The sequence below is a fragment of the Natrix helvetica genome (assembly GCF_964273705.1).
Source record: "Natrix helvetica genome assembly, chromosome: 7".
Lineage (NCBI taxonomy): Eukaryota > Metazoa > Chordata > Lepidosauria > Squamata > Natricidae > Natrix > Natrix helvetica.
In genome coordinates, this window is record NC_138558.1 from 20,330,502 (window position 1) to 20,356,698 (window position 26,197).

The window sequence follows — 26,197 nt, forward strand, 5'->3', positions numbered from 1 at the left end:
TACTGTTGACCTCACCCCATTCCTAAGAGGTCTGTAAAAGGGGGCGTGCATAAGCGTACCATCGTCCCTGTCCTACTGTCCCCATTTATTCATCCCCGTTTCATTCATACTCATATTTATTCTTATACCTATTATTTTGTAAACGATTGACAAATCAAATCAAAAAAACAAATAAGTAAATAAATAAGCCAATAAATAAAATCGGAGAGCCAGAAGCCATTCCAGCAGGATCCCGCGGATATCGCCAAACTAGCCAAGGCAGCGAATTCGCAAGCTCCTCGAGCCCGGAGGAACCCAACGATCCGTTATCCGAGTAGGTAAGTTGGTCGTGCGAAGCCTGACGTGTGCAACAAGTCCGGATGAGGGCACTTCGCGCGTGTCTCCAGCGCAAACTCGCGGAACAACCGCGGGCTTACATAGCGGTGAGGAAAGCCACTCTCGGCGACTAGAGAAACGTGCCGGAGACTGATATCCCGGGGAGGCGAGTCGGCTGCAGGCGGTGGGGCCTGCTCGTAGCGACGCCACCTCCCTCCGTTTCCACCCGCCCGTCCCTTCAAGAGGGCGGAGAGAGGCGGGGAGGGGAGGGGGCAAGCGGGTCCTGGAGCCCCTCCCTGTTTCAATCGGGAACCTCCAGGCCGAGAGTTCCGCCTTTCCCTCCGCCCTTTCCCGGTGGTGGCTGCTGCCGCTGCTGCTCCCGCCGTCCGCCTGGGTCGCTCCTGTGGCGGCGGTCGCAGCAGGCAGCATGGCGGCGGTGGAAGCCCGGGTGTGCGAAACGGCGGGCTGCAGCAGCGAGGCCAAGCTGCAGTGCCCCACCTGCATCAAGCTGGGCATCCAGGGCTCCTACTTCTGCTCGCAGGTAAAGCGCCGCTTGCTCGAGGGCGTCCTTTGCCCGCCAAAGGGCGGCTCGGCGGAAAGCTTCGGCCGCCAAGAGATTTCCTCCGGCGACGGGAGCTCGGATCGAGCCGGGGCCCCGGCCGCCTCGGCCCGCTTTTCTTTCGGTTTCAACACTGGGGGGCCTCGGGGACACGGGGCTTGCCTGCGCCTGGGGTGGGGTGGGGGAGACGGATATGTGGGGCGGCTGCTGCCCTGCCAAGGCAGGTGTGACTCAGGCTGGCTGGGCCCGGGCCTGTTGTCTGGCCGCCCGAGCACGTTTTGCTGGGAAGTGAGGGACTGAATTCAAAAAGGCTGCATGGCGTTGCCGAGATTTCTGCGTTTCTGCTAGTCTCTCTTCCTCTCTCTCTTTCAAGTTTGCCTTCTTCCATTGGTTGTTGCTAAGGGAGGAAAAGCCAAAGGAAGGCTCTATCATTCACCTGGGATTTGGTAGAGCAAAGGATTACAACGTCCATCCTTCCCAGCGATGTCACTTGTAGTCCAACACACCCAACTCTGGTACCAGTGAACTAAAGAAGCCCTAATTCTTTCTTACCGTCCCTCTCCTTACCTCCACCCCCACCCCCACCCCCTTTTTTTAAAAAAAAGGTTTTTCTATCCCGGGGTTCACATGTCAGAAGTCGGAAAAATCTAAAGCAAGGGGAGATGCGTTTTCTTACTCATTAATGTTAGGAATAGGCCCCATACATCCTGAAGGACAAAGCCTGACATCCCCACTTAAAAAACAAACAAAAACCAAACCCCGTTCTGCCCTCAAGATTCACAAGACAGATTTTGGAGAGGAAAAAAACAAGGGCTTGGTTCTTCCAGTCTGTCAACAAGTGATTGTTTGTTGCACTTTGGATATTTTAGTTGATTGCCGAGGGAATTTTTGCCAAAACTTTCCCTCTAAAAGCAGCCCAGAGGCTAAGTTTTTGATATTAACTGTAACAAGTTTCTCTGTCAGATTTGAAAAAAAAGCCCAGGCCTTGGCACCAGAACTATTCTAAATTTTCCAGGGTCTTAGGGATCCTGAAATGCAATCATAATTAAGAATGATTCTGAACATGGGTGCCCTGCCTTGTCTTCATTTAATCTCATGGCTTTGTTTCCATAGTTCAGCTTTTAAAATCAGGTGAGCCACCTTCTTTTTTTTTTAGAAGAAAAATCTTCCTCCCTTTTCCAAAGTGCTGACATTTCTGTCCTTCATGTGGAATATTCCTCTGAATCAGCTGCAGCTTTTGATGACTGTATAGACATATCCCTGTAGTTTTAACTGAAACTAGTAGAGAAATAATGTGCCATGATTTCCTTCCAAAATGGTATTTCACTATTTCAGCCTTGCTAAGAGTTCTTGGGTGTCTTATTGGTACACCACCCAGGTACCATGCTCATTTGAAATTAGCCAAAGTCATCTGGCTGTGTTACCTGAGCTGGCTACAGAAATTTGAGGAGCCGTTATAAGGAAGTGTCATTTTTTTTCCTACTGCAAATCCTATTTAAATACTCAGTAATGTAAGTCTGATTCATTTATCCAATTTAATGATCCTGATGTTGCTTGGAGTGGGACCCGAGTTCATATTTATACACACTAGTAAAAGCATAAACCATAGTTTTAGTGTATAGTGCATAGTATAAAACACATGCAATGTCCGTAATGATTGGCATGAATGTGGAAACTCAGGAAAATTTGTGTAATTTATGTAATAAATGCTTGCTTTAAATTTTACATGGTTTCTGTGGTATTCAGACAAATATATGTTTGCCAGGTTTTGAAAGAAGAAGCCTTTTGCAATCTTTTTTGATGGTGAATACTTTAATTGGCTTCACGTTAAACGTGCCGGAGGGCCACAAGATCAGACTCTGCTTCTGTCAGGTTTTTAAGGTTTATGATGTGTGAAATCCATTTGATTATTTTTCTTAAGAAATTAATACAAGAAAGCAAGATGGGGGAACAAAATTAAGTCAGCAACCACCTCTGTGTCATTAATAAATTAATGTTTGAAGATGATGAGAATTGGGAGTAAAGGAAATGGGAACATCTTTGTGTTGTATTTTTGCTCTTGTTGCAAAGAGCAACCGTTTTACAAATTATGAAGAAAGTCAGGCTTGCTTTTAATAGAACTGGGTCGAGGAACATATGTGTATAGGAAAGCAGGTTGAATCAAGCATTCAGAATGTATTTTTGAAGGATAAAAAAAAGATAGGTGTGGAAATGTTACACATATGAGGAATTCAGCTGTCTACCTTTTTAGTGGTGCTGTGGAGCTGCCTTTTGCAGTAACTACTCCAGGCTAAAGTAAACTCCTGAAAAACAGGATTGTAAGAAGAAACCATCTACATGTTGCCTTAGGGAATGAGGGATTTAGCAATGGTTGAATCTCCTCTCCATGATTTTGCTAAATTTTTGTTTTGAGCTGCATGAAAACTTTATTTTTTAATGGTAGGGTACAACCAGTAGGTAGATGTGATGGTGAGTTCTGTACTATCTAGCAGTACTGTGAATGTTATCATTTAGGCTCCAGGAAACTATTTTCCATTTGGAAATGCCAAAATTTGTTTACTGTGCTTTTTACAAACTTATGTCCCATCCAAATATGGTGGCTGTAAATGCTCAGATAGTCACAACAAATAATTGCCATAAAAGACTCAGAATTGCCTTGAACTGAGAGGTGGGTGGCAAATAAGTGTGATAATAAAAAAGATATGAAAGGGCTCCATGTTTCCAGTCCAAGACTAAACTAAGATATGTTTGTAAAGTGCTTTAAAACATATACTACAAATATATAAAAGCAATATTAAGCATATACATTTATATGTCAAGTGGCTTTTGAGCCTTATTAAAAATAAATCCAATAAGTGTCTGCTGTTTGAACTGAAGTGCAGCGAACTGTAAGGAAAACCTATTTTCCTTCATCTTTCTAGGGTCTGGTTTATAACCTATGGAACTGTGTAAGCCATATAAAGTTAATCTGTTTCAAAGTATTGCTAAATTTATATAATTTGCCTTTTTAGGAATGTTTTAAAGGAAGCTGGGCTACTCACAAATTGCTGCACAAGAAAGCAAGTAAGCAAGTACATCCTTATGATTTTATCATATTTCCTTTACAATCTATTTTGTTGATGGTGACATCAAATCATCCTAAAATCAATCTGTAATAACTGGTTGTTATTGATGTAATAAATGTGGGTTTGCTGTCTGAGGTACATCATACAAGGGTCTTTTGTATAACAGAAAAGGAAAAAACCAAGTCCATGTCTTGCACTGAATGATGTGTTGCTTAAGTATGGTTTATTGAATTTGTTCAATTGGCTGTACTAATGTAGACATAGTTGATAATTTAGAGCAGCTAGATTCATATAACACAATGGGAAATATTAATCAATCTAGATGACAGAGGAAAATGGTTTAAGTTATGATTTTCCTTGATTCCCTTTTTATTACTATATACATTTTCTTATTTTTTATGGAAGAACATTCATACACGTGGGAAGCCACAACTGTAGCTTGGAGTGGTACAGTCACGAAAGTGATCTGACACTTTAGTCTGTTTCTTAAAATATTTCTGATTGCTCTCTAAGTATTTTATGGACAATGCTTTTTATACATTGGTAGGTTTCTATGTCTGAATGGGACCTTGGACTTTAGTTTCTTAAACAGTTGTGATCTTTTACTGCTTCAGGAATGGTGCAAGACATGGCATACAGGTAGTCCTCGACTTATGACCATAGAGCCCAAAACTTCTGTTGTTAAGTGGAACATTTGTTAAGTGAGCTTTGCCCCATTCTATGATCTTTCTTGCCACAGTTGTTAAGTGAATCACTGCAGCTATTAAGTTAGTAACACTGTTATTAAGTGAATCTGGCTTTCCCATTGACTTTGCTTGTCAGAAGGTCACAGAAGGTCATCACATGATCTTGGGACTCAGCAATGGTCATAAGTATGAGTCCGTTGCCAAGTATCCGAATTTTGATCCCGTGACCATGGGGATGGTAGGTTGTAAATGTGAAAAACGGTCATAAGTCACTTTTTTCAGTGCCGTTGTAACTTTGAACGGTCACTAAATAAACTGTTGCAAGCCGAGGACTACCTGTATTTAAAAATGAGTTCAGGGAGGCAGAGGAACTGAAAAATAAAGACACAGCATGATTGGTACAGTAGAGTTTTGACAAACTCTACTGTTTGCTGGGCAAGGCAAGACTAGGCCAGTGCTTTAGTACTGACTTGGATTTATTTCTTTTTTTTATAGCTTTTTGGCAAAAAATGATCTTTATACAAATAGTATCCGAGTTACTGTATTTTTCGTATAAGACTCACCTTTCCCCCCCAAAAATGACGGTTAAAATCTGGGTACGACTTATACACTGAATACAGCATTTTTGGCCTCCCAAAACTCTGCTCCTTTGCAAAAATGGCCATGCATAGCCTTTAGGAGGCTTCCAGAGTGCTCCTGGGGGCTGGGGAGGGCAAAAACGAGCAAAATATGAGCCATATTTTTTGCTCGTTTTTGCCCCCCAGTTCCCAGGAGCACTCTACGCCTCCTAAAGGCTAGATATGCCCCTTTTTTCACAAAAAATGGGCCCGTTTTTGTAAAAAACAGGCTGTTTTTGCGAAGTCTGTAGGGTGCAAAACCTTTTTTAAAAAATTTGCCTCTTCAAAATCTTGGTGCATTTTATACTCCGGTGCGTCTTATACTTAGAAAAATACGGTAGATTGTACAGGAAAAGCAAGCATGGAGGGAGGAGGGGAATTTAGAGCTCTAAATAAGAGAAGGGAAAGAAGTTCCATCTATCCATCTAACTTTTCAATTTCTGATGTTCGATGAAGTTTCTTAATTAAAATCAGTGATGATTCTGCTTTTGTTTTATAGAAGATGAGAAAGCAAAACGAGAAGTTTCTGCCTGGACTGTAGATGGAGACATAAACACAGATCCCTGGGCTGGTTATCGATATACTGGGAAACTCAGGCCACATTATCCACTGGTAAATAGGGTGAAATAACTGAAATGTGTCACTTTGTTCAGTTTTTCCGCCAGTCAAACCACAGGAAGGTAATTTTTTCATGATAGTTCTCCCAGTTAGAGAACTTGATTGTCCAATTATTTTTTTAAAGATGTGTACACATTAAACAATTTTGATAGTTATTTACCATAATGTATATCAGACAATTTAAAATATCCTATTATCCATTAAAGAGAACATTTTATAACAAATTATATTATTTGTCTTTATGAATCAAGTCCACTTCCATGAAGGCTTAAACAGGTAGTCCTCAACTTACAACCACAATTGAGCCCAAAATTTATGTTGCTAAGTGAGAAATTTGTTAAATGAGTTTTGCCCCATTTTACGAGTTTTGTTGCCACATTTGTTACGTGAATCACTGCTGTTGTTAAATGAGTAGCACGGTTGTTAAGTGAATCTGGCTTCCCCATTGACTTTGCTTGTCATACGGTCACAAAAGGTGATCACATGACTCTGGGACACTGCAACCATCATAAATATGAACCAGTTACCAAGCATCCCTTCCAACTCTACTATTGTATTGTATCTGAATGTAAATCACATGACCATGGGGATGCTGCAATGGTCATAAGTCACTTTTTCAGTGGCTTTGTAACTTTGAACAGTCAGTAAGTGTAGTAAGTCAAGGAGTACCTACCGTATTTTTCGGAGTATAAGACGCACGTTTTTCCCTCAAAAAAAAAGGGTGCGTCTTTTATACTGAATACAGCATTTTTGGCCTCCTAAAACCCCGCCCCCTTTGCAAAAATGGTCGTGCATAGCCTTTAGGAGGCTTCCAGAGTGCTCCTGGGGGCTGGGGAGGGCAAAAATGAGTGAAAAACGGGAAGTTTTTTGCTTGTTTTTGCCCCCCCCCCGGCCTCCAGGAGCACTCTACAAGCCTCCTAAAGGCTATGCATGCCTCTCTTTTTTTTTGACAAAAAACGGGCCCGTTTTTGTGAAAAACACCATTTTTGGCGTTTTGATTAACGTGATCAAAATTCAGGCACGTGGCAACTGGCACATTTACAACAACTGCAGTGTCCCAGGGTCATGTGATCTCCATTTGCAATCTTCCCTGATGATTTCTGCCTGGCAAATTCAATAATTGCATCGTTTGCTTAAAAGCTGTTGTGATTCGCTTAACAACTCAGACAAAAAAGGTTGTAAAATTGGGTGCAACTCACTTAACAACTACCTTGCTTAGCAACAGACATTCCGATTCCAATTGTATGCTAAAGTCAAAGACCAGCTCTATATAGAACAAAGGAAACATTAGTCATATCTGTTTTAGTGGATAGTCCATAATAGAAGATTCGGGTTTTATTCTGCAAATATTTTCACAGCTTGGAAATGACTGTGCATATAAACAGGCAGCTCAATTTGATGAGAACAAATCAGGCATTTTAAAATATATATTTTAGAGGAGTTCTTCCAATTTCATATAGGCTCTGGAAAAAAATATTTTAAGGCCTTTCTAAATCTTGACAGGCGCAGATGGTATAGGGCAGGGGTTGGCAACCCGAGCTCTGGAGCCACATGTGGCTCTTTTATCCCTCTGCTATGGCTCCCTGTTGCCGGTTGGCTCCATAATTGATAGGGCTTTTGGTTAGGACAGGTAGAGGAAAAAGCTAGTAGGAGACTTTATGGTGGGGGAACCGGACTTCCAGTCGGCAGAGGAAAAAAGATGCTGCACTAGGAGGCGACTCTATGGTGGAGGAACTGGACTTTGGGTCGGCTCCAGAATTGAACGTCTGTGTGTGTGTGTGTGTTTCCGGTTAGGATCTTTGTGGCTCTTTTGAGTGTTTAAGGTTGCCGACCCCTGGTATAGGTAGTGACTAATAATGTATTAAACTCGGATCAGTTAAACATGGTTTTTGAATAAACCATAGTAATTTGTTTTGAATGTAGCATTAAGCTATAATAAGTGAATTCATAAACTAACCACGTAGAGCGGACTGACAAATAATTCAGTTCCTGCCCAAACATAAAGACTTTGGATAAAAGCTGCTAACAGAATGTTTAGGTTTTTTGCTAGGAGATGAACTCTTGTACAATAGTATCTCTGTCATTGAAGAAACACTAACTTGAAAAAATAATTTTCTGTTATCATGGGTGCAGTAGTTGATTATGGTGGTAATGCTTTTTACTGCTTATCAGAAAGTACTTATTTAAATGTCTCTGTTGTAATTAGGTAATGATTCATGTGAAGAAGCCAAAGAAAAACATATACCCAGTGCTGGACAATTTGGTTTAAGTTTCTTTATTACCTACTTCCATTTTCTCTCCGCTCAATCAGTCATGATTTAGTTACAGTTATATTTTTATGATGCTGGCACTCCTGAGTCACAGTTATAACTGATTTCTCAAATCATTGTTAATGTGATTTGCCAACCTATTTCAGAATGTGTTTTCTATGTCTTCTAAGGCTTTTATGACATCATACTCGGAACATAAGAAATTGCTTTACATAAATAATTGCTAATACTTTTCTAAACTAATCTTTTTTTCTCCTTCAATACATTTGGTTAAACAAGATTTTGAGAATCTTCCTCTCTGGTTATAAGCAGCTGCTAAATGTGTGACATAAAGTATGAAATTGTAAATTCTTCTGTACATTGCAGCATAAGTCACTGTCATTCATATAATAATGACTTTGCCAGTTTGCAACTTTTAATACAAATGAGAACTCCCAGTTTGTTGTCTTGCTGGGTGAGTCTATAGAAAATTTGGAATAAGCTGCAGTTCTTAGTGCAATGATTTGGGACATCCAGTTTAAACTAGAAAACTTATTGAAGCAACAGGCTTCCTACAGTGCTTCTGCAATCCTTAAAGGCAAGGGCATGTTATCTTGTTGGGGGGCTTGTTATTTCAACTCAAAAAGCAAGGAAACAAAAAGGCAAATCAAAATATAATTGAAGCAGTACACATTTAATATTTTCTCCTTCTGCCACCTAAATATTACAAGTTCAATGGAATGTATTTGGAAGGCTCACATTATGCCTTGGGAACAGTGGTGGGATTCAATTTTTTTTACTACCGGTTCTGTGGGCGTGGCTTGGTGGGCGTGGCAGGGGAAGGATATTGTTAAATCTCCATTCCCTCCCCACTCAAAGGAAGGTTACTGCAAAATTCCCATTCCCTCCCGATCAGCTGGGACTCGGGAGGCAGAGAATAGATGGAGGTGGGGCCAGTCAGAGGTGGTATTTTTCCAGTTCTCCAAACCTGCTCAAAATTTCCACTACCGCTTCTCCAGAACTGATCAGAACCTGCTGAATACCACTTCTGCTTGGGAGCTAATGTGGTATGACATTGTTATTCAGAGTTACTGAATTCTGTTTTGTCTCTAACTTCATGTTCTCAAACTGAAACTTCATAAATATACAATCACTTCAATAGCTATAAAAAGGAATGGTGGAATTACTGAAAACTTGGCTATTGTCCAAATGACTATTTTTTAAAATCGTTTTTATTTGGGCTTCATTCCTATAGCTCAGGATTTTTAAGCTATAGCCACTTCTGTCACGATGTTAAAAAGTTTGCTAGGCCTGAACTGCCTAAACTGACACTCAAGAGTTAAACTAAGAAAGCTTTATTGCGCAGGTCATAAAACAAAAAGTTCTTATCTGAAAGTGATTTATTGCGCATGCGTTTACACATTCCAAAATTCCCTTCTTCTTTGTTCGGCTGCCAGCTTGGCAGACGTAGCTTTCATTATCAAAATGTAACCATTAGTTATTTCTGTTTCATTTACTTTTATTATTTTCGTATTAAAGTTTGTTTGTTAATTAGAATATACTTGTCAAAGACTTTTATTTTATTTTTTAATATCTCAAAAGATATGCGGAAGGGAATCAGCCTCGGTCCATTGATCTCAGATTTCCCCAGGGCATTTTTTCCCCTGACAACTTCTAAGAAATCCTGATTAGAGGAAGAGAGGTAGGATTGGGGAACTTGAGTACTAACAGAGACCTATTTCCTAAAGTGTTAGACTGAACCAGAAGCAGAAACAGCATTTTCTTTGTCTTTTGTGCTTGTAATTTAAGCAGCTAAACAAGAAGAACTCTCTTGATTTTTGAGCCCAGGAGTTCAGTGTGATTGCTAGGTTTCAGAGCAACGTACCGAATGGTTTAAAGATAGACATCTTGGGAGGGTTACTCGGGAGATGAACACTTTTTCTCTAGGGTGCACCAGGCTTCATGGAGCTTAGGATCCCCAGAGGAATATGATTGGAGCTCAGTGTTGATACTTCTTCATCCACTTTTTCAGAGAAAGGCTGAGAATTACTAAGGACATTTGTGTGCACTTGCCTTTGTCTCCAGTTCCTGGCCCCAGTTCAGTTTCTTCTCTTAATGAAAAGAAGGACCAGGGGAGACATGATAGCAGTGTTCCAATATCTCAGGGGTTGCCACAAAGAAGAGGGAGTCAAGCTACTCTCCAAGGCACCTGAGGGTAGAACAAGAAGCAATGGAAGGAAACTAATCAAGGAGAGAAGCAACTTAGAACTGAGGAGAAACTTCCTGACAGAACAATTAATCAATGGAACAACTTGCCTCCAGAAGTTGTGAATGCCCCAAAACTGGAAGTCTTTTAGAAGATATTGGATAGCTATTTATCTGGAACGGTATAGGGTTTCCTGCCTTGGCAAGGGGTTGGACTAGAAGACCTCCAAGGTCCCTTCCAACTCTGCTATTGTATTCTTATATTCTTTGATTTCCTAACATCTGTCTACCTAGAGTATTGTCTTCTTCCTTTGGAACTCTGGTTTTATTTACAGTATTTTTTGGAGTATAAGACACACTCTCCCCCTCCTCCAAAAGTGGGTGGAAATGTCTGTGCGTCTTACAGAGCTAATGTTGCCAAAGCCCCACTCACCCACCAGCCCCCACCCTTCAGCTTCTGCCTCCCAGCAATTCGCTTCCTTGCCGCAAACAGCCTGGTCAGCACAGCTTGATTTAGCATGAGCAGCTTATTGGCAGTTGGATCTGCCTCCTGGAATACCGCCTATCAGCTGTTCCAGGCTGCGGGGATTGCTGCCGACCATCGCCGCTACCGCCTATCCCCTTCTCCTGGAAGGGGCCAAAAACGGGGTGTGGAGGCCGAAAATGGAGGTGCATGGAGCTGCCAGTGGCAATGGGCAGCAATGGCGCCACAGGGCAGCGGCGATCCCCACAGTCTGGAACAGCTGATCATCGGTATTCAGGGAGGCCAATCCAATTGTCAATCAGCTGCTTATGCTAAATCAGGCTGTGCTGAAGCTCACCAGGCTGTTTGCTGCAAGGAGGCAAATTGCTGGGAGGTAGAGGCAGATTTTCTTTTCTTGTTTTCCTTCCCAAAAGCTAGGTGCATTTTATAGTCCAAAAATTACGGTATATACTTTGGGCTCCCAGTTACTTTTGCTGATGTCTCCCATTGTTGTGTCTCTTGTTATCTGACACCGGCTCATCAAACAACATACTTGGCTTGCGTCTCTTGGATGAGAGATTTTAATATATGCTTTCATTTGATTTGAAAATATCCATTTTATAGTTTGTTTTCTAGCAACTGTTATCCACATTCAGAATGACTAAGCTAATAAATATGTTTAAACAGATCCTAATTGTGCTTTATTTAGATGCCAATGAGGCCTGTGCCGAGTTACATTCAAAGGCCAGATTATGCAGATCACACCTTAGGTAATTATAGGCATAGTACAATTTTCATTTGTTGAGCCTGTGATTAATTTAAACTGTGTTAATTATTTCTTTTTCAGAACGGGTATGTCTCAAAAATATTGGTTGTATTATGCTGCAGGTTTGGTGACCAGTTGCTTTAGAAAAATAACAAACGAACAAAAAAATTCAAGCAGAAGTGTGTTTTTCTTTAATTTGACAAACAAGCATTAGCCACCCTTCTGTTGGGTAACACACATTTGGTCACAATATTTCGTCAGATAACTCTGTCAAATGTTTGAGAAAAATTAGGGGAAGTAAGATGTGTCATATCCAAGGTTTCTTGTTTTGCTCCTGTTTTATATTTCACTTTTATTAATACCCTTTATCTTTTAAAAAAAGTTTCAAATATAATTGCAGACTTTATGTGCAAAACCTACCATTCTGGAATGGAACATTCTGGTACAGACATTTCAACATTAGAGCATTCCAATTTCTCATCTGGATCCAAGCTGATCCAGCCATATATAGGAGATCAGCTCTGCCCATCTAGATTGGACGCCTAGCCCATCTAGTTCAGTGATCTGTTCTCACCATGACCAACCAATTGCATAGGAAAGCTCTCTAGTCTTCCAGTAGATGGCCTTCAGAAGCACTTATACTGCCATCAAACTAATAGTCATTAATCCCAACTCTTTGGAATCCAACCAGTAGCCAGGATTACATTTTGCGGTAGTGAGTTCCAAAGTTGAATTGCTTATTGTGTAAAAAAAAATTCCTTTAGTCAGTCCCGATTCTTTTAAGATTCAATGGGTGACCTCTGGTTCTTTTGGGAAGGAGAGAATACCTTCTCCTTCTTTTTCTTTTTATCCACACTGTAGGTAATTTGTATACTTCAATCATGTTCTTTCTCTCTTGTCTCCTTTATAAACTAAAAAGCCCCAAATATTGCAACCTCTCTTTGCAGAGAAACTGCTCCAGCCCCTTTTTTATTTTCCTCTGAATCTTTACTTCCACTGTATCATTTTTAAGGTGTGGTGCCCAGAATTGCACACATTATTATTCCAGATGTGGTCACATCATTGATTTATATTAACCATTGATTTATATTAACCATTGATTTATTTGCGAATGCTGTGGTAGTTTACTGGATGTAAACCTTCCATAGCTTTTGAATGCAACCACCATGCATTTGTTTCTAAAATTTATTGTGAATAGATATCATTTCCCAGTATAATATAATAGCTGGAATTGGGGGCTGGAATAACCAGATTTAAATTCCCACTGAACCACAAGTTTCCTAGTGATTTTTGAGCAATCATCACTCAGCTCATTGGGTGTCATTGTTGGAATAAAATAAGAGGACAGCTTTATAAGTTTTCTAAGCTTGTGCTTTCTGGAAGAAACCTGGGAGACCAATTTATTAGTTATCATAATGGTAATAATCCTTTCTTTTAGGTATGTCTGAGTCAGAACAGACCCTTAAAGGAACTTCTCAGATAAAGATCCTTTCTTCAGAAGATATAGAAGGGATGCGAGTTGTGTGTAGGGTAAGTTTATACTGTACAACATTAGTTAAAATGAAGTAGAATCTAAAAAGAAATGTTTTTGCATGCTTTCTTTGAAAATGTAATCACACACATATATATGCATTTATATTGATTCCGTAAAAATTGTTTGTTATTATGAATAATTTCTGTTCCTTTATCTTTCAGCTTGCTAGAGAAGTCTTAGATGTTGCTGCCATGATGGTGAAAGCAGGTGTGACCACTGAAGAAATAGATCATGCTGTTCATTTAGTAAGGATCCTTTGATGAGGTTCTATTTTTGTTACCATATTCTAAAGCTTGATTCTGTCTTTAATTTTTTTTTAAACCCAGTTTACTAATCTCCTGCATAGTTAGGAGTGGCTATATAACATTAGTTCATAGATTCCCAACATTACATCTGTAGCACCAGCGCATTCTTGAGACTTTTCTGCAAACCTGCCAGACTCTCTACTATCTGACTTTCATTTTCCCCTAATACTTAAAATTAAAAAAATCAGGAAGCTAATATTATCAGGCATCATGTGTATTTTATGCTATTGGGTCTCAAATAGATCCTTGTTCCAGGGAGAGATTTAAATGTCTAATCCTATATAGTTGATTTTAGTTCATCTTTCAGAAATTATGCTTTCTTAAACTTGCTGCATTTATTAAAATTACACTTTGGAATATTTTTAAATCTTATTTAAAATTCTTTTCAGGCATGCATTGCCAGAAATTGTTACCCATCACCACTGAATTATTACAATTTTCCTAAGTCTTGCTGTACATCAGTAAACGAAGTCATCTGCCATGGCATTCCAGACAGACGACGCTTACAAGAAGGCGATATTGTTAATGGTAGGAAACTTCAAATAAATATTTTCATAGGAAATAGGATTTTGGAAGGATATCGCCATTGGAGAGAGAGTATATGTAAACATGTATCTAATGACGATATCCTTCCAAAATAATTAGTTTTGTTTTGCTTTGGGGATTACCAAACTTTAAAACATATGCTTTATTTTTGATATTTGTAAAAAAATTGCCGGGGAAGCTTACTGGTTATAGTTCATTCATCTCCTACTTGGCTAATTGTATACAGATGCAACCGATTAAGCTCTTTTTGTTTCTTTTCTTTTCAAACTTTTACATTTGTCCAGAATTAAAGCCATAAACTTATAGCAATTTCTTTCTAAAAAAAAGTCTCTGCATCTTCCAACTAACTGTCCCTTTTGGCTGTCAAGCTTTTTGAGAGGAGCCTGAACTGAAAATGGGAGTTTTGCAACTGGTTGTATACATAAGAGACCCGTGAGTGTTTATCAGTCTGAAAAATAATTCTTGCATTGCCATATCAGATTGTAAATTATATTTACGTGCTGATGTTATGGCTATTTCTTCAGATGCCTTTTGGTAATCACCATGAGAAACTTTTAATCTGAACTAACAGGACCTTTCTGTTTTTAATTCCTGATAATTCATCACTAAACAAGGAGGCTTTTGATTATCATGTTGTTGGTACAGCCATTGATATCGTCAACTAATTTTCCAATATTCATATGCAACGGACTCTGAAAATCTTCTGACCCAAGTGTGAGACATCAACAGTCAACTTGTTGCACTTTGGAATAGTTTTTGTTTTGTCTTCAAAAGCAGCCCAAATAAAACACAATATTTTGACTCGACTGTGAGGTGGTAAGGACAGAAATAATCACCCCTTGAGCATCCTTTTGCAGAAATGTTTGCATTTGGTTCTCAGCTGTAGCTGGGCAGAGGCTTCCCTGGGCCGAGTCTCTATCTGATGTTTTAGGAGGAGCTTTCAATCCAGGATTCCAGGTAAAATCTTCCAGAGGCGCTATAATCACCTCTAACACTAAATATGAAATTATTCTGGCTCTAGGTAATTTTTGGATAAACAGTCATTTTGTTTTGCTGGGATTCCATCTGAGTCTTAATATCATTTCCCCTCTGGAGCCTAGCACCCATCAGATAATATACAGCTGAATGTCATCAGTATGTTGGTGATTTCTAGCTTCAGACTGATGGTGTATCTTTCCTAGTGGTTTCATATGGATGTCAAATAAAATAGGACAAAAAGAGCTAAGTCCTGGGGCACACACACGTGCTTTCTGATTTTGTGATGTGTTTTTGATAGTTGATCTGTAGGCTTGTTATGATTGCAAAAACAGAATACGAAGAACAGAGTGTTCCTTTTGTTTCTTGTAGTGGACATTACTGTTTATCGTAATGGTTATCATGGGGATCTCAATGAGACATTTTATGTTGGAGAAGTTGATGAGGGTGCAAAACGATTAGTTCAGACGACATATGAATGCCTAATGCAAGCAATTGATGCAGGTAAGAGCGTTTTGAAACCTGCGCCTTTCTTTTTACACATTACAGACAGAAGATCAGTTACATTGAGTCGCGCCTCCCTTAAGGAGTCTGTCTCAATCAACATGCTGCACTGTTCCAAATTGCTATAATTTTATTCCTTTTGGTGGTGATGACTGGCTTATTCAAAATGATTAATTTTAATAGCGCAATAAATTGCTTAAATAAAGTTTCTGGAAATCGATCATTTCCAGAGCACTGGCTAAACTTTAATGGAATGTCAAGTTTAGAATTCTTTGCTGAATGTTGCAGTCTGTTTCTCTTGTAAATCTGCATGTTGGTGACAAATTAAAAATGTTTTGAGCCAGATAGTGAAAATGAATTAAGGTAACATAAGATGAAACTTAATCTCTAGGCATCTTAAGCATGTAAAACAGTTACTTACTGGAGGCACTTCAGGTTCTCCAGAATCCAGGCAATTAGCTTGCATAACAAAATAATAGATTAAACTGATTATCAAAATTCTTCCCCTGGAGCTTTAGCATTTGCAGGGGAAACTAATACTCAGACTTAAACAGGACACAGAGTTTTCTTTTTTATGTTCCCCAAGGAATGATTTACACTTCGCTGTATTTTTATTGAAAATCCATCGTGGACTAATATATAAATACCGCTTTTCTCAACAGTTAAACCTTGGAGAGAACCAGAGGAAATTTTGTTCTCTTAAAGCACAAATATGTTACTTGTGGTAATTAAAAGAGAAAGAGTTAAAAATATTAAGTGTCTTTAAGAAGCACACAAAAGAGAGTGTATACTTGCCACAATGTTGGCTTGCCTACCCTAAATATTATGACTCACAGTTTGAAGGCTTTGTAGCTCTTCCCTTTTCTTGCCTATGAGAACCACTGTGGTTTGCAAGACACTGTTAAAACAATGTTTAGTAAAACAAGCATATTAAAGTAGGAGCCTATCATGCTAAGCTATAAACAACAACTGGATTCACCCGTCATCCTAAGCCACACGCCAAACCTGGCCAGAGGTCCATGTTTTCAGCATCTTTTGTCATTTGAGGGCCATGCAGATGCCTTTAGGAGGTTCACAAACATAGAAGGGGAATGAGTTGCTCCCTAAGATTTGGCAAATGCTGCTGCTCATGATTTCAGAGGTAATATAACAGCCATCAAGTCCAATAGCAGTTTATAGCCTGAGCCTCCATGACTTTACCGTCTTTTAAAATTAAGCTGGCCTGCCACCCTATACAGCCATCCCACAAACAATGCAAACTGTGTTATGCCTTAGTTGTAGCTGTGGAACTAGTGTCTGAAAACTAGAAATGATACTTGTCTTTTTAGCCTGGGCAGCTGGTAAGCTTGTTCTCCCCGAGAATATTCTGTTGAAATGTTCTGTGAGTCCAAACTTGAAATCTTTACATTTGAAAGTATTTGATCAGAAGTCTTCCTTTTCTTCCTTTTTCCACCCTGTATCATAAATTCTGAGCTCTTGTGCAATTCTTTGAGGGAGAACGTGCACATGTGCAAAAGAAGAGAATATGTGTATGCATAGTGACCGTTGTTTTCATTGTGATTTCTAAACGTCTGCATTGCTTTGCAGTAAAGCCTGGTGTACGGTATAGAGAATTGGGAAATATTATACAGAAGCACGCTCAAGCCAATGGGTTTTCAGTAGTTCGGAGCTACTGTGGGCATGGGATTCATAAGCTGTTCCACACCGCTCCCAATGTGCCACATTATGCCAGTAAGTATAAGGAATACCGACTTTGGTGTTGTGTTGCTAGCAATCGGTAAACCTGATTGTTTCCTACATTTCTATAGCTGATGACCTTAAAAGACAGTGAAGTTGGCGTTGGAACTGATAGACACATATGTGTATCTTGGCCTTTAGGAACATCTTAAAATGGTTTGGGAAGCACAAAGGCTTATTTTATAATCAGAATACTGGCTGAAGCAGTTAATATTGTTGTGGATGTACGCTTGAAGGGCAGCTCCACAAACAATATACAGGTAGTCTTCAACTACAATTGAGCCCAACATTCCTGTGGTTAAGTGAGACATTTGTTCGGTGAGTTTTGCCCCATTTTACGACCTTTCTTGCCACAGTTGTTAAGCAAATCGTTGCAGTCGATATGTTAGTAAACCCAGTACTAACCCAGTGAATCTGGCTTCCCCATTGACTTTATTTGTCCGGAGATCAAAAAGGTGGATTACATGACCTTAGGACCAGTGGTGGGTTCGCCCCGGGTATACCGGAGGTGGTACGCCCCGGGTATACCGGAGCAACGGATAACGTTCTGGTACGGTGCTCTAGAGGACCCACCCGCCCGAGCTCCTTACCTGTGTTTTAAAGCTTCTGCGCTGCCGCACATACGCATGGTGCGTGCAGCGCCTGCGCGATGCTCTGCAGAGCAGCTGGAGCATTGCGGAGGCACTAAGCTGCATGCGCGTGCCGTGTGTGTGTGCGTGTGTACTGCGCGCATCCATGAGGATGCCGCCAGCCCCATTCCAACCGTACCAATTGGAACGGGGTTTGAAATCCACCACTGCTTAGGACATAGCAACGGTCATAAATATGAACCAGATGCCAAACATCTGAATTTTGATCGTGTGATCCTGGGGATGCTGCAAAGGTTGTAACTCTTGAAAAATTGTCATAAGTCACTAAACGAACGTAAGTCGAGGACTGCCTGTATTTTAGTAATGTGAACAATTCTTCCTGCTATCCCATTCTTTCCTAGTTAGCTTGCCTGTCTGCTCCCCTTCTCGCCTAGTCTAGTTAATAATTCAGATTGATTGGTGGAAGTGTTTCTCAGTAGAGGATGTGAAGATTGATGGATAGTAAAATGAGATTGCATGGTTATCCTATTGTAAATCTTACCACAAGCTCAGATGTCAGATGCCAGTGAAGGATTTTATACTCATTTCTTTGGTATCTGGGTTTATTATATCATGGGTTTATTATATCATGGGTTTTTCGGTGTTTTTAATTATTCTTGTAAGCTGCCCAGAGATGAGATGAACAAGTACATAAATCATATAACTAATTAAATAAAATACCTACAATACACATATAAGTGAATGTCTTCTATTTTTGTGCAACTGTAAATACATTATGAAGTTATATTGCTCTTATTGAAAATAATGAAATTTCCCCACATTTGCTACAGGTAGAATCATGGCTTTTTTAGGCAAACCATAGTTAGTTTTAAGACTGTTAACATAGGCCAGACTGAGAAGTGAGATATGGATACAGCTCGTACTTTGTCTATATTCTTTCCTTAAAGAAGGGGAACAACTCATGAAACAATGGTTAATTGCTTTAAAAAGGCCAGGCTAATGCTATATCTTGACATTTACAATACAATACAATAGTAGAGTTGGAAGGGACCTTGGAGGTCTTCTAGTCCAACCCCCTGCCTAGGCAGGAAACCCTATACCGTTTCAGACAAATAGCTATCCAACATCTTCTTAAAGACTTCCAGTGTTGGGGCATTCACAACTTCTGGAGGCAAGCTGTTCCACTGATTAATTGTTCTCACTGTCAGGAAATTTCTCCTCAGTTCTAAGTTGCTTCTCTCCTTGATTAGTTTCCACCCATTGCTTCTTGTTCTACCCTCAGGTGCTTTGGAGAATAGTTTGACTCCCTCTTCTTTGTGGCAACCTCTGAGATATTGGAATAATGCTATCATGTCTCCCCTAGTCCTTCTTTCTCTTAAGCTAAACATACCCAGTTCCTGCAACCGTTCTTCATATGTTTTAGTCTCCAGTCCCCTAATCATCTTTGTTGCTCTTCTCTGCACTCTTTCTAGAGTCTCCACATCTTTTTTACATCGTGGCGATTTCTGGAACTTGTTATATATTTGCCTTGGTTTGATGTAGATTCTTTTTCATTTCCTTACCTGCCCAAAGAAGGTGACTGTACTAACCCATGAAGGTCTTTTTCTCTGTCAAATCTTTATGAAATTGTTCCATGCAGATGGAAATCTCTTAATTATAGAAGTGGAATAGCTTTTATAGAAAGTTTTAAACACTAATTATTAAATTGTGAGGCTATTTATCTCGTTCCCTACCCTTTTTAAATATATACCTTTTAGCAAGTATATACATTCACTTATATGTCCACTCTAGGTGTTTTGTTTAATTACTTATATGATTTATATAGTCACTTGTCCCATACAAGTGATTCTGGGCAGCTTATAAGAATAAAAAAAAACAGAAAAACCCATGATATAATAACCTCACTTACCAAAGAAACGAGCACATTAACAAAAGCATGTATACATTTATTTGGGTGGGAAGGAAATCACTAGAATTGATTTTTGTTAGGATTGGCAGCTGCAGGTAGGAAAGTAAAAATTACAAAGGACTTTTGTAAATTCATTTTTTAAATCTACTTTTTGTTTTGGGTGAATTGTTTTATACTGGATCCAACTTTCAATACCTCTATCCAAAGTACTTTATAGTAAGTGAAAGAAAATAAAAGAAAGGCTTTAAAAAAAAACTGTGTACAACTACTGTACATTGTGGTACTTTAGCATTGTCTTGTATTTTATTCCTGTCTTGTCTGAGAAGTGATCATTTCCCGATAATATTTTATTGTCCTTCCCAGAAAATAAAGCTGTTGGAGTAATGAAGCCTGGGCATGCATTTACGATAGAACCAATGATCTGTGAAGGTAATATGCTTTTATGAATCTAAGGAATTCTGTTTCTAACTGGAAATTTCTTGAAATTAAATTGGGAGCTATATATGAACATTTCCTAGTCACTGGGGAGCTGCTATCTTGTAGGCAAAGTATATTCCAACCGTTGAACCGAAATCTTGCTGCATATTTTTGCATTGTTACATCTTTTCTTGAAGGTACAAGATATTGTATCCAAGATTGTTCTTAAGTTATGCCTAAACTATCTGACAGGCTCTCTAGTCAGTTCTAAAAAATCCATAATAGCATTTTGCTTTTTAAACATCTGCACAATCAAATTATTAAATATACTTTTGAGTGTCATGTATGTAAATAAAATTATAAGAGGGCATCATGATAAAAGAGTTCAGAGGACTCCTCCCCTTTTTTTAAAAAACAATATCTTCTACAAATTGGCATATATTGGATCCTTTTGCATATTTTTTCATAGAGATAATTTGTTAAAATATATAAAAACTGAGTAATAAGAATGCAAGGGAGCAGAGACAATAAGGATATGGAGCCTATCAATCAGAGGAGGGTTGCTGCCGGTTTGGCCCAGATCTGGCAAACCGGTAGTAACGGCAGCGGGAGGCTCCGCCCAGACTCTACTGCGCATGTGCAGAAGGGTTGCGCGTGTGAACGTGCGCAGGAATACACCCAAACCAGTAGTAAAAAATTTGGCAACCCACCATTGCTATAAATGGTCTATATTACTAGAGTAATACTCAGAGTAGAATATGTGAATAAATGTTGTCCAGATAGCAACAGAATATTAATGATCAGTGGACTGAAAAACAGGTTTTTCCTCATGCTTATTAAAATAAACCTTGGAAAAAACATGAGCATTAGCTAAATGATCAACCTGTGCTAAAAGATTGTCTTCTCTGGGGATTTGATTGAAAAGTAGCTTCTGAACAGCACCAATAAATTTTCTTATGTTGGAACCATTCTTAAAGGGTGGGGAACAATTGCTTCCGAAAATAGAGGAGGCGGGGGCTATGTATTCACTTTTATCCAAGATGATTGTAGGGGAGAAAACAGCAGGGTTATCGGCTTTAATACACTTCTTCCAGAGATGTTGCTTAATGAAAATTAGGCCAACATTCTATATATATATATATAAGCAGTATGCCTAAATAAAAAGCTGAAGTTTTTCTTTTTTAAAAAAATGAACCATTGAAGTTTTTCTTTTTGTAAAAAGAATGAACCATTGATGAGGCTCTCCCAAAGGTGCTTTTCCGAAAGATAATTGGACTTTGTTTTTTTTTTCTTTGAAAACATTTCGCTTCTCATTTAAGAAGCTGCTTCTTCAACTGAAGAAACTCCTTGGATGAGAAGCGAAATGTTTTCAAAGAAAAAAAACCTTTTGGAAAAAGCACCTTTGGGACAACCATGACTGGATGTTTTGAGACTCTCCATAGTCAATTGCAGAAGCTGTATCTGTTGTGTTACGTTCGTTATGTTGAATCTGTTTATGTTGTCTTCATTAGGTGGGTGGCAAGATGAAACCTGGCCCGATGGCTGGACTGCAGTTACCCGAGATGGCAAGCGGTCAGCTCAGTTTGAGCACACACTCCTAGTCACAGATACTGGGTGTGACATCTTAACCCGGCAGTTGGATAGCATTCGTCCTCACTTCATGACCCAGTGCTAGTATAAGCCACGCGAAGACCTTGAAATGAGCATTTGTACTATGCATTTTACTAATGTACAGGATGGAAGGGGGATTTTATCACCTGTTTTCTTGTCATTGCCTAATAGATAAGGGAAATGCAAATCTGCATTGTACAACCCGGAAGAATCTGACGCAGAGGACCCCAACACTGTTTGAACTTTTAAAAAGAGTTTCCCAAGTAGCACCCCTTTGTTTTCCTTTCCGCCCACCAAAAGAAAACAACAGCAAAAACAAAAAGCTGGGATTCAGATGATTTTTGTCACTGCCACAGTTGTCAGCTGGTGTACCTAAGACAACGTTTTCATGGTGAATGTGAGAGCTTACTTTACTTTTTGAACTTTTCTTGTTCCAAAGGCAATCCCTGCTCAGCTTGTGCTGCAAAGGCAGTTTTAAACAGGCTAGGCTTTCGCCTGTTTACAACTCAGAGGTGGCATTATATACTACAAAAATGAAACTAGTACTGTGTACTAGTCCCTCTAGAACTTTGCTGCCTTTCCTTCTACCATTTTGGTTGCCTCTGTTTTAATTGTACATAGAAGTACAATAACCGCTAGTTAATGAAGAGAGTTTGCCTTTGCCTAGGGGTTCTCTGTGAAAAGCCGTGAAGTGTGAGGCAGGGAGGCCAAAATTACTGAGATATCCCGCCTGGTTTGAGCTTTTACCAAATTACAGCTTTAAAATGGGTAGCACTTGACAGCCAATAAGGTTCTAAAATTTTACTAGTAAAAAGCTGTTATTCCAACTGAAATAGAAAAAAAAATACAAAGAATTCCTGTCTACCATGCATAGTAACATTTGTGACTTTATATGACTTCATTGCCATGATCAAATGTTTGTCCACTGTAGGGCTCACTTGATACCCTAAAGTACCCCAAATGATACTTTGGGATTGTGACATGCAGCTGTCAGGAACGGGATCAGAAATGGTTAATTTTGAGCCCATAACAACTGAAATCAGCTTCACTGCAGATTGAAGAGGAAAACTTTGCCAGTAGTAATGAGAACTGAGCCACAGACAGGAAAGTAAGATATAATGCTGCATGTTTCCCACGGCCCATTTTATCACATAATTATTTTCCTGAAATGTTCTTAGGCATTTGACAAACCAGGTGTAGGTGCTATTGCAACTGGCCAATGTGATGCTTCATGAAAAGGAAGCTGTTGCAGCAAAGATAATGCCTTTGAAATGTGCAAGATTTGGACAACCCTGGAAATAATTCTTCTTTCCCCAAAGATCCTTAGACCAGTAACAAAGGTGATAGTATGATAATGTCCCCTCATACTTTATGTGAATTGGTTATACAGATTTACCATGGTTGATGTCAGGGAAGGCTTAATTTTGTTGGCCAGTGGCTGTTTCCATCTGTATTCTGTAATGAGAATGATTTTTCAACCATTGTTTATTCTGGTACCTACTTCATCCATACAGCGTTGAAGTACAGCAACAGAAATGAAGACAAATAAAAGTCATGAAATCATGGGCATAATATGCTCATTTCTGCTCTGTGTTAGTTATAAAATCATTGTAAGCTATTTAAATGATCTCAGCTTCCATCAGCAGCATCTGACTTTATTGTTCTTTGGAGGTTTAGAGCAGGTATGACAAAAGGGGTAACTTATTCATTGAAAGGAGATTAGAAGTCTGGGTGGTTGGCCCTAGAGCAGTGATGGCGAACCTGTGGCACGTGGAGCCATTTCTCAGGGCACGCGAGGTGCTGCCCTGTCAGCTGGGCAGTGTGCATGCGCGCGCTGGCCAGCTAAGTTCACCCTTTTTTAAAGCCATTTTTCGCACTCCCCAGGCTCCAGAGGCTTTAAGGAGCCTGGGGAGGGCGAAAAGAGCCTCCCCCCCCCGGAGGCCCTCCGGAGGCTTCATGAGCTTCCCTGAAGCCTCCGGAACACAAAAAACCAGCCCTACGGGCAAACCGGAAGTTCAGGAACGGACTTCTGGTTTGCTCGGTGGTTCGTTTTGACTGCTCCGGAGGCTTTAGGGAAGTGTCCTGAAGTTCCCTGAAGCCTTTGGAGCGCTCAAAACAACCTTCCAAGCAAACCAGAAGTGACTTCCGGTTTGCTTGGAGGTTCGTTTTGACTGCTCTGGAGGCTTCAGGGAAGCCTCCTGAATGTCCCTGAAGCCTCCGGAGGGCTTCCGGTGGGGCGGGGGAGGCTGTTTTCTCCCTCCCCAGGCTCCTATAAAGCCTCTGGAGCCTGGGGAGAGCGAAAAAAGCATGCAAAAAATGGGGGGGGGGGTCATGCCTGTAGTGTGCGCATGTGCACTGGGGGGGGTCGCGCATTGCATTATGGGTGCGGCACGCCCGCACACAACCCCCCTGCGCTCCCCCCACTTATGGCACCCGTGCCAAAAAAGGTTTGCCATTGCTGCCCTAGAGTTTGTTCTTTCCTTTTTTGCGTGTGTTGAAAGAAGTACAGTTGTGACAGGGCAGCTAAATGAAAGTGCTATTGTTGCCCTGAGAGTCACACTTTGCTTAGTCTTTGGGTGCCTGAAAAAGACATTTGTGGGGGACGGAGCCTTTAAGAAGGCTGGTTCTAGAAGAGTTAGTCTAGCAAAGGGTGTATAGGTAGATATGGCGCATTGGTTAATGAAGATTTGGCAAAGAGGAGCTCAGACAGAAGACTGCTGAAATATCCCGACTGCTGGAATTTCATGACTTTTAAAGGAAAGCTGAAGATCAGTGTACCTAATTGAGCATTGCAAAGTTCCAACAGGACAAAGTTTCCAGAAAGTGGACCTGAATTTTAAAGCCAAAATGATATGGCAGAATATTGAGGTGCCTGGATCAGAAGGAGGGAAACCAGCAACAAAGGGGCTAGCCCAAGGAAGTCAAATGATGTCTTTGACCAGGGGATAGAACAGAAAAGCCACCAAGTTCAGATAGGGACCAAAAGCAGCAGCGAAAATGTGCCAGGTGAGGAAATACGTCATTCATGCACCACTTGCACTTTTGTTTCTAGAACCAAATTTTAGATGTACTTCAATGCCGACTTCTGATTTTGGCTTTATTATTAGATTCATATATTTGAGTTGAATGAACCTCAGCTGGGTGAGATAATAAGATATAAACCATGATTATTTACCACCCTTTGGGTTGGTTTCATACAACCCCCTTAAAGTTAAAAAAAAAATCAAACTACATTATTGCCTAATGTGATAGTTGGAACTCCATGTTGCCTTACCAAAAGAGCTTCTAATTAGAACCATATACTGTATGACAGTTGAGTCTTATACTTCTTCCACCACACGAATTAACGTGGTTTCCCACAATGATAGTTCAAAGTGTGTTCACCAAGTTTATTCCCTTTCATTTCTCGGATTTTTTTGCAGCTGGAATAACATGACATTTTTAGAAAACAAGTGATAGCTGCTCATAGACTATAGTAACTGCTGCCTCGGATGCAAAAATTAGCCTCACTGGGTCAGAATATTGACTCTGATGCTCCCTGACATTTTGGTTATGGTAAATCAGCTATCTCCAATGACCTAAAATAGTAGGTGGCACTTTGAAGTACATTTCTGGTCACTGCACAATGGGTCCAACAGTCCCACCTTTTGAAGAGGAGGAGACTGAGAAAGTTCATTTGGTCTAAAGGTTGAAATGCAGGTTAATTTTACTGCACCAGTTTGTTACATGTAGTTTTGCTATTCACACCCATCTTTACCAGTTACTAGTTATGCTAACTGAGATGAACCTTTTCTCTAGGACAGTGTTTCTCAAACTTGGCGACTTTAAGTCCTGTGGACTTCAACTCCCAGAATTCCCCAGCCAGCTATGCTGGCTGGGGGATTCTGGGAATTGAAGTCCACAGGACTTAAAGTCGCCAAGTTTGAGAAACACTGCTCTAGGAGATAAAAAAGCTGTAGGTTCCAACTGCTACTTAAAACATGGAGTTAGCCCTTTCCTCCCAAATCTCCTTTTTGGTAACCAGAAAGGTGGTTTGTGGTAAAACCAACCACCACTATCTCAGCTCTTTTGTGAGAATGGCCCATAACATTTTCAAGCCTCCAAACATGTTTAACATTCCAGAAAAATAAGGGGCCTTTGAATTGTACCCTACATGTCAAAAAAACAAAACAAAAAACCCACATCTGAAATTACTGTGCCAGCAGTGGGTTTAACAAGAAAGGTGAAACCCAGTTCTAATGAGCAAAAACAACCCAACCCAACAGTTTTCTTATGGAAACAGCTTTTAAAATTATCTCGGTGTTGTTTCAGGGCCCTGGAACTGTCTTATCATGTCATAGGGAAATCTAGAAATTATGTGACTTGTGCTCTTGCATTGGCAATTGGGAAGGGTGGAATGCAACATATATTTCTGAGCAAATATCAGTGAAATATATGAGTATGGGTAATCTAGATCAATTGATGGGGCTTTCTGCTTATTGTTACTCCCCCCCCCCCCCCATTGAATAAAAGCTATAATAGGTCTA

At 40.0% G+C, this 26,197-nt stretch overlaps 1 protein-coding gene across 1 annotated transcript; it reads left to right on the forward strand.

Annotated features, from left to right (window-relative positions):
- The first annotated feature begins 612 nt into the window (after positions 1 to 612).
- Positions 613 to 25,923, forward strand: METAP1 (methionyl aminopeptidase 1). The gene is made up of 11 exons (XM_081960214.1): positions 613 to 856; positions 3,886 to 3,937; positions 5,742 to 5,854; positions 11,487 to 11,547; positions 12,982 to 13,073; positions 13,239 to 13,322; positions 13,772 to 13,910; positions 15,276 to 15,407; positions 16,995 to 17,138; positions 20,007 to 20,072; positions 21,572 to 25,923. The coding sequence occupies exons 1-11, from the start codon at positions 743 to 745 to the stop codon at positions 21,733 to 21,735; spliced, it is 1,161 nt and encodes a 386-aa protein (XP_081816340.1). The 5' UTR covers positions 613 to 742; the 3' UTR covers positions 21,736 to 25,923.
- The last annotated feature ends 274 nt before the right edge of the window (positions 25,924 to 26,197 follow it).

Bases quoted from the DNA above. Each gene is read 5' to 3' on its own strand.
- METAP1 (XM_081960214.1), top strand. From the start codon at position 743: ATGGCGGCGGTGGAAGCCCGGGTGTGCGAAACGGCGGGCTGCAGCAGC. The intron at 5,855-11,486 runs GTAAATAGGGTG...TGCTTTATTTAG, and splicing joins TCAGGCCACATTATCCACTG to ATGCCAATGAGGCCTGTGCC. The intron at 11,548-12,981 runs GTAATTATAGGC...CCTTTCTTTTAG, and splicing joins TTATGCAGATCACACCTTAG to GTATGTCTGAGTCAGAACAG.